The 9,042-nt window shown below is 45.1% G+C and overlaps 1 protein-coding gene across 8 annotated transcripts in view; it reads left to right on the top strand.

The window, feature by feature from the left end:
• The first annotated feature begins 4,481 nt into the window (after nt 1-4,481).
• ATP11B (ATPase phospholipid transporting 11B (putative)) overlaps nt 4,482-9,042 on the top strand; it is a 144,019-nt gene continuing 139,458 nt past the window's right edge. For 7 of the 8 annotated variants that reach the window (XM_027875864.1, XM_027875861.1, XM_027875860.1 and 4 more), the window contains exon 1: nt 5,000-5,095. In XM_027875864.1, coding sequence (XP_027731665.1) covers nt 5,015-5,095 — 81 coding nt within the window. In that variant the 5' untranslated portion in view covers nt 5,000-5,014. Of the gene's footprint in view, nt 4,544-4,999; nt 5,096-9,042 lie in introns of those variants that run through there. The other variant, XM_027875865.1, reaches the window with a different exon arrangement.

Here is a 9,042-nt window from a genome sequence, read left to right as displayed (position 1 = left end):
GACCACTGCTGTTGCTGTTTCTGACTCCATTTCTCCCAAAGACTCCTTGCCATGTTTGATATTCTGTGCCTACTCTGGCATTCAAGTCACCCAGAATTACAAGCTTGTCCTCTCGTTCAGCACTTTGATGATGAGGGTCTCCAGGTTTTCATAAAATTTTTCTTTGACCTCATCAGGGTTCATCATGGTGGGAGCATACACACTGATGATGGTAGCATGGCACTTTCCTGCAAGTGGCAATTGCATTGTCATGAGCCTTTCACTCTTTTTGGGAGGCATACAAGCTTACTGTTTGCAAAACCTATGCCAGCTTGAGCAAGGTTTTTTAACCTTTCTGGGCCTTGGTTTATTTATTTGTAAAATGAGGGAGTTGGACTCAATGAGCTCTGAGATCCTCTCCATCTCTATAGCCATAAGCTGTGATCCATAATCATATGGCATCAAACAACACATGTACATTTCAGATGTTTGATTGTGAATTGAAGAGGTCTTCTATCAGGTGCAAGAAAAAAGATTCCCTATTGACAAAGTTTTTCAGATTAGTAGGTGCTCCTGTTGTTCATGCCATTAAACTGATTGCCCTAGGACACTTCAAAGTTTCCTCAGTGAGATCAATAACATCTCGGAAGTGGTTGGTGCAATCATCTACACTGCAAAAACAAAGTGGATGAAAAAGATATATGATCCAGACTGATACAACTAGATGCAGCCAATCAAATTCATCCATCAACATGTGTATATTGGACAGATTCTGAAAATGGATGGTGGGCTGGAACCAGAATTGAGAATATCTTGCATTGCATTAGGGAAGCAGTGTAGAACTTTAGGATCTTACATCATTGATTTAGAGATGGAAGGACACTCAGAGGTCACCCAGTCCAACTTCTTCATTTCATAGAGCTAAGAAACTGTGGCCCAGCAAGGCTGAGTTGCTTGTTTGAGGTCATAAGTTTAGTAAGTGGCAGAGCTGGGGTTTGATTCAGGTTTTCTGATTTGAAGTTCACACCAAGGGTGCCAAATTGTTTGCTTTTTCAAAAGTCTGCCTATGTAGCAATAATAATAGCTGTAAATTACAGAACACCAGGATCAAGGAAGAATTAAAATTATGATTGTGTCAGAGGACAATGGGAACAAAGATGCATGGCGGGAACAAACATGTTGCAGCATACTACCTAGGATGAGTTATATACTTATTAAGCACCTACCAGAGATCTTTGAGCATTATTTGTATTTATTCCTTTTATATTTATTCTATAGGTACTTCAGTCAGCCAATAAGCACTCATAAGGCACCTACTAGATGCTAAGCACTGTGCTATGAGCTGAGGATACAAAAGAAGGCAAAAGTCAGTCTCTGCCCTCAAGGAGCTCACAACTAATAAGGAAAGACAACAAGCAAACACACGTATACAAATAGGCTGTATACAGGATAAATAAAAAGTAAATATGAGAGGGGTTGGGGAAGTCTTCCTGTAGAAGGTGGGATTTTAGTTGGAACTCAAAGGAAGCCAAGGAAGCCAGGAGGTGAGGATGAGGAGGGAAAGCATTCCAAGTATGGGGGATAATCAGAGAGAATGCCTAGAGAGATGGAGTGACTTGGTCTTGGAACAGCCAGGAGGCCAGTGTCCCTGCATGGAAAAGTACATGATGGGCAGTAAGGCGTGAGAAGACTGGAAAGGTAGGAGGGGTCTAGGTTATGAAGGCTTTGAATACCAAACATAGCATTTTGTATTTGCTCCTGGATGCAATGCTTATACTATACGGGTTGTGTATGTACTTGTCACCTCAACCTGCTATTCCCTCATTAGAATATAAGCTCCTAGAGAGTATGTTTAACTTTAGCCTTTTTATCCCTAAGACCTAGTACAGTGCCTGATACATAGTAGGTGCTTAATAAATGCTTATTGATGTCCTCTTTCAAGGTGTGAGGTAGGGTGGATTTCTTCTGAGGTACCTGTTGGACCAGATGCCCTTCGAGGTCCCTTCCAATTGTGAGATCCTAAAATTATAGGACCACCAGTCAGGATGTCCCCTTTGCTGAACTCCTGAAACCCCTTCTGTTTCCTTCACTATCATTTATTCATTGTATTGTTACTTAGCTCTTTAATATGTGTGTCTCCTGCCTCTATAACCAGAGCTAAGATTACTATCTTTTTTTCTTTTTCTTTTTTTTTTTTTGCTTCTTGGTGAGGCAATCGGGGTTAAGTGACTTGCCCAGGGTCACACAGCTAGTAAGTCTGTGGCCAGATTTGAGCTCAGGTACTCCTAACTCCAAGGCTGGAGATCTATTTACTGTGCCACCTAGCTACCCCCACAGTGAAGATTTCTAGAGGGCAGTGACCATGTCTTTCTTTGCTTTTGTATTTCTCTGGGTGTTACGTACACAGTAAATCTCAATTGAGATTTGTTGGAAGGGTGAATGACTCCATCAATTGGCACCAGTTATTTTTCCCCCTTTCTTTCTCCAACTAGTGCTGTGTTAAATCCTGTCTGATGCAAATCTCCCCAAGGTGACTTATACCTCAGGGACCTTTGACTAAGTTACAGTAATATGCTGTATGGGCCACTGCTCTTGAAAAACACCTGGAAGGCAAATAACTAGGACAATCAAGATTGTTCTTAGGTCCTTTCAGAAACTTTCAGGAGCTTTAGGCTAAGATCTTCATATATTCATCATGAGTTCATTCCTTATAACATTCCATCAGAGCATATAAAGTCAACCACCCTCTTACTCCTGAAGTTTGGGGCACAGAATTAAATGCCATTGGGAAGGGCATACTCCATGTCCCATGGTTCTAAGTTTACTTGAAAAGCTGACAACCTCTAGGGTAGTATAGAACAAAAGACTGTATTCAAGATAAAAAAACCCCAGACAATTTACAATGGGTACTATTTTAAAATGAATTTTAAAAGGTAATTTACTCCTTCTTGACATAACTAAAGATATTTCAGACCTTTCAAACTGATGGATATGTGGCAATTGCTGGCAAATAACAAGTTTTATTTCACTCTAAGGAGACAGGGAAGTTTTGCACTGATCAAAAGATGACCCCTTCAAACCCAGGGGTTTTGTTATTAACAGATGTACATAATAAAGGCAGAAAAAGTTATATGAGACCAGAATTCAGTACCAGAATAAGCACCAAAAAAAAAAAAAAAAAAGTTAGGAGGAGGAGGAAAAGAGGAGGCGCTATCCCCAGGGGGCCTGGGTTGCCATGGGACAGAGTGAATTCCCTCTTGCTGGCATCACCAAGGAAGGCTGATGACCTGTGTCAGATACTCAGGTGTGAGGATCTTCATAGGATCAAGAACCTGGAGCTGGAAGGACCCTCAGGGATCAGCTCCTTCAATGCCCTCATTTTACAGGCCAGGAAACTGAGTCCCAGAGAGGTCAAGGTCGTCCAGGGAGCAAGCTGCAGAGCTGGTTTTGAAATCCTGTTTCCCCAGATTCTGCCCCTGTTCCCACTATCGCAGGCTGCCTCTCCTCATTCCACTAATTCAATTCAATCCACATTTATTAAGAGTCGACCACGTGCCTGGCACTGTGTTAAGCATTGAGGATACAATTAAATAAATAAACAAAAACATAAAAGGAAGACATTCATGACCACATAAATCCAGCACTTTGTAGCATCCCCGACTGAATCTCCTTTACATTCGCTAGCAATGGGGCTTAAGTGGATTTGGATACAGGACCTGGGTTCAAATGTCACCTGTCACTGAGTGACCCGTGTGGCCTTGGGCAAGTTACTTAAACGTCTCTCGGCCTCAGTTTCCTCGTTTGTAAAACAAGAGTTGGACTAGCTGGCCTATAACGTCCCTTTCGGCTCCGGGTTTATGATCCCGATCACCTGACTGCCCTGGGCCTCAGTTTCCTCATATAAAATGGAGGGGGGGTATGTTGGCCAAGATGGCCCCCCAGGTTGCGGCCCGTTCTGGCTCTCGGACAGCCACCCCCACCAGCCCGAGCTTTGTGGGGCAGCGGCGGGGGAGGGGGTGCGCAGTGGAGGGTGCGCACGGGCGGGTGCGCAGGGGCGGATGCGCAGGGGGAGACGCGCAGTGGGAGCTCCAGGTGCCCCCGGTTGCTTCCTGCTCCCCCTGCGGGTCCCCTCCCCCGCACCCCGCCGCGTGGACGTCACTTCCGGTGGCGGATCCTCGGCCTGCGTCGCCTCGCAACCGTCTCTCCGTAATGCGGGCGGCGGCCACGGGGCCGGCCTCCGGGAAGGGGGTGGGGCCGGGGGCGGCACCGGGGCCGGGGCCGCGCCTGCCGCACCTCGGGCGGGCCGCAGGAGCCCTGGAGCGCCGCGGGCGCGGGGCGTAGAGGCGGCCGCGGCAGAGCTCGGCCCTGCGGCTGAGGCGGCAGCAGCAGCGGTGTCGGCGGCCGCCGCCTCCTCCTCGTCCTCGGCTCGGTTCTCCTCGGGCGGCCTGGGCCCGCGGCCCCTCCTCGTTCTCGCCTGGGCCGCCGTCGCCGCGTCCCCTCCATCCCCCCGCGGGCCCGAGGCGGGCACGGCCGCGGCATGTGGCGCTGGGTCCGGCAGCAGCTGGTAGGTGGCCCCCGGGCCGGCGGGAGGGGAGGGGGGCTCCCCGGGGCCCGCGCCCTGCCGCAGCCTGGCAGCGTCCCGGGCTGCGGAGCGAGCACCGAGTATCGGTTCCTGACATCTCTAGAGCGCTGTGAAGTGTGCACAGCGCTTTCCCCGCGCGAGCTCCTCCGAAAGAATCCACCCCCGCCCCGCGGGGCCTTTTTTAATCAATCAGCAAACATTTGTGTAACCCCTGCCGCGTTCCAGTCTAGGAAGACTTTGCCTGACCATCATCCTCTTTGGGAGGTGGGGGACCGCCTCGGTCAATGAGCGTTTCCTGAGCTCTGGGTCCCTGCCCTCCCGCCCCTTGCAGCCCCCCGCCTTCTCTGCCACGTAGAGTCTCGGCTTCCTGGGGGCCCGCAGGGAGCGTGGGACTTGCAAGGATGTGTCCCAGGTGGGGCTCGGATGCAGACGTTCCTGACTTTCTAGATAATAATGAGGAGGAGGAGCGTTGTCCAAACTTGGGATTCCACCTGTCTAGGGAACTCCCGTCTCCTAGAAGTGAGGGGCACGGAGGTGAGAAGAAAATTGGCTGGGATCCTGTCGCCAGTGAGTGTCTGGGCAGACCTCGCTCACTGGGGGGCCGGGGAAGGAAGGCTGGGTTCGGAGTCCGAAGGAGCCGGCTTCAGAGTCCAGCTCCGTCACTTCTTCGTAGGGGGATCGGTCTAGGAGGGGGCTAGTCGGTCTGGTCCGAGGAGAACCCAAACTGAGCTGGAAGGGACCTCAGGTCTCCTCAGTGGTCCGGCCCTCCCAGCTGTCAATCGACGGGCATAGTAGTTAGTGTTTACTCGGTGCCAGGCAAAGTACTAACTAAGCACCGGGGATTCTAGAAAGGGGACAGAAACGTGGACCCTGCCCTCAAGGAACTCACATTCAGAAGGGGAGAAAACATGTAAAAAATTGTGCATTCAATATTTAGCTATGTATCTAGATATGTAACTATATCATACCTGTGTACGTTTACACACACAGTAAGGAGAAGATGGAGATGAAGAAACTGAAACCCCGGAGGTTTAAATGACTTGGCCCAGATTACAGAGCACCTAGAGGGTTGTGAATGCAGGGTTCCTGTTCTTTGAGTTATATCCTTGGTGAGGGTTTAGAATCAGTGACCTCAGAAGGCCTTCAGCTCCGAATCAGTCGTCTTAACTCAGGGCTCTCAGACTCCACAGTGGGTGTCACTACCCATTATCATTTTGGTCCAGACAGGTGATTTCATTGGTGTAGGAAATCTGGTTGGAAACCTACAGGAGCATGGATTTAAGAGCCGAAAGGGACTATAGAGACCACCGAGTCTAACCACTTCATTTTCTAAATGAGGAAACTTACACCCACAGACTTCAAGAGACTTGCCCGAGCTCACACAGGTTCCAACATCCCTGCCCTTTCTTCTCAACCATGCAGATCATCTTATCCTCTGTAACTCAGTTTGTCAAGTTGCATGGGGACACTTAGAGGTTAAGTAACTTACCCATGGTCACACAGTTAATATGTGTCAGAGGTAGAATTTGTGAAGGCCGAGGGGTCTTAACTCTGGGGGCTTGAAGACCTTGATTATATCTGGGAAATGGTTCTGCTTGCTCATGACGGTATCCGAGCTGTGACCTGACCTGGGCAGAGTATAGTAGGATTATCATCTCTAGCCTTGAACGCTGTCTGCTCTGACTGCTGGCCTCCTGGCCTCCTTTAAGGTCCATTTAAATCCCACCTTCTACAGGAAGATGTATCCCACCCCTCTTACAGTGCTTTCCCTCTGTTAATTATTTCCTGTTTGTTGTGTCTGTAGCTGGTTTGTACATATTCGTTTGCATATTATCTCCCCCATTAGATTGGAAAAGCTCCTTGAGGGCAGAGTCTGCCCTTTGCTTCTTTTGTGGCCCTAGCCTAGCCACAGTGCCTGGCACATAGTAGGTGCTTAATAAATGTTGGTTGATTGATAGTTTCTGTTGCTGTCTTTCTATATTTTGATGCTGTTAACAGTCTTGAAAGGCTATATATTAGCCTCTTTTTTTTTTTAACTGCCATGTTACACTGTAGGCTCATATTGAGTTTTAGACCACTGAAATGCTTAGGTCTTTTTGACATAAAGTACAAACCCTTCTCTTTCACTCCTAATCCTGTACTTGTGTAGTCACAACCTACTCTTGTGTTTCATACATCTCTATTTCCCCCTAAGCCCACCCCTTCTTCTAACTTCCACGTTTCTACGATCCTTGTGGCCTCCTAGATACAACATTTTGGAGTCATCTTTGATTCTTCCCTGACCCTTACCTCTTATATCCATTCAGATGCCAAGTATTGTCCACAACACTGCTTACATCTGTCCCCGTCTTTCCACTAACAGTCACCACCCTAGTTTAAACCCTCCTCACCTCTCACCCAGATCAGTGGAATAGCCTTCTAATGGGACTCCCTGTTTTTAGTCTTTCTCTTCTCCAATTCGTTCTTCTGGAAACTGCCAAAGCAATCTCCCCAAGGTACCAGTGTGACCCTGCAACTGATTTTCAAAACTTTTCAGTTTCCACCCTTGTTTCCTCAGGACAAGATGTAAATGCTTAACCTGACATTTAAGGGGTTTCACAATCTACCACCCTACTAGCCCTTATTTTATGTCGTTTCTTTCTTTCTTTTCTTTCTTTTTTTAATGAACACTGTGTTCTTGTCACACACTTGAAATACATTCCCACTTTTCTCTGCCATTCAGAATTCTAGTCTTCTTTCAAAGCTCAGGTGCCATATCTTCCTTCAAAGAAGCATTCACTTATTACCTCAGTTGTTAGTGTTCTCTTTTTCCTCAGGTTACTTTGTATTAGTTTTATCTGTATATAGCTTTGTTCTACTGCCATAATAGAATATAAGCTCTTCAAGGGCAGTGGCTGTTTTATTTTTGTCTGTATCCTAAGTGCCTTGCACATAGTAGGCACTTAAAAATGTTCCTCAAACCTTTAGAAAACTGACTTAAAACTGTATGCTAAAGAATTAATTCAGAAAGAAAACCATTCCAGATGATTGCAACTTAGTAGCTACTTCCACATACATGGCTTTAAAAAAATAAGCTGTAACATTGAGAATACATCTTTTCCTGGCTGCAGAAGTCTAACCAGCCTGCATAGTGATGTCCATTAATATAATTTAGAAGGAAAATAGAACTAAAATAATCAACTAGTTAGTATTTTAATTTGCTAGTTTTGGCAGTATAAAAACACAGTTATTACAGGAACCAAGATTCTTCTGGAAATGTAATAGTAAAGAGAAATTTTGATACTTACCTCTTTTCCCTTTTGTACAGTATTTTAAAAATCTAACAAAATTCTCTAGTTTTTAAAATCCACCTTTGAGTTATCACATTTCACAGCACCCATTCTGATTTTAAAAAAAATTCAGTTTAACTAATATGGTTTACTATTTGTGGTGGTAGATCTTAGGGACAATACAAAATTTAGATTAGATATAGAATCATAGATTTAAAGCTGGAAAGGATATTAGAGGCCATCTAAACCTTTAGAGGTTATGTCAGGTGTGCAAACTCACACAGAAATGGCAGAGAGAGGATTTGAACCCACATCCTTTGACTCCAAATCCAGCATACTTTCCATACCATGGTACCTTTAATACATGGTTTCTCTCCTTGTATTAAAGACATTCTGATGTCATTAAAACTAAAACTTTATGGTCTAAAGCTTATGTTTTTATTTTTAACTGATTATGGATTCAGGTGTAGTAGAAATTTAGAATATTCCTGTTTACTAGGCTACCAAGTTTCTGATGCCATTATAGTATTGTAGTATTAAACTTTAACTTTGGTTCAATATAATAATCAAGTCAAGTCAATAAGAATTTATTAAATGCTTACAGTGTGCCAGAAACTTGTAAGTACTTGAATATAAAGGGGCAAAAACAGTCTCTGCCATTAAGTTGTTTGCATTCTAATGGTAGACAATGTATAAACCAAATAGTTTGACTTTGGCAGATCTGGTCTTATGCTTTATTTAATTTAGTTAATTGGTTTATAAGTTCAGTTGCACAAAAGCCTTTTTAGTGAGAAGATTATTCTAAATTGATAGTTGATGTCTTTTCTGGTTGTTAAAGCTTCTGTGGATCCATTCTAGGGGCTACTTCTCAGTGTTTGCTATCTTATGTGAAAGGTTGAATTATTTTGGGGAGATTAGAGGAAAATTAAGTCAACTACATATATAGTATATGTGCACATATATATAAATACACACACACACACACACAAGTACACACACAGTTTCCTAAAACTCTCACTGCAGATCTGCACAGATCTCTGTGTGTGTGTCTCTGTGTGTGTGTCTGTGTGTATACTTGCTCTCTTCTTCTTTTTGCTTTTTCTTTTTTTTGTCTAGGCAATGGGGTTAAGTGACTTGTCCAGGTTCACACAGCTAGTAATTGTTATGTGTCTGAGGCCAGATTTGAACTTAGGTCCTCCTGAATCTAGAACC

The sequence above is a fragment of the Vombatus ursinus genome, unplaced genomic scaffold (assembly GCF_900497805.2).
Source record: "Vombatus ursinus unplaced genomic scaffold, bare-nosed wombat genome assembly UNPS02014810.1, whole genome shotgun sequence".
Taxonomy (NCBI): domain Eukaryota; kingdom Metazoa; phylum Chordata; class Mammalia; order Diprotodontia; family Vombatidae; genus Vombatus; species Vombatus ursinus.
The sequence above is the reverse complement of the archived record's forward strand: the minus strand, read 5'-3'. Positions and strand labels throughout refer to the sequence as shown.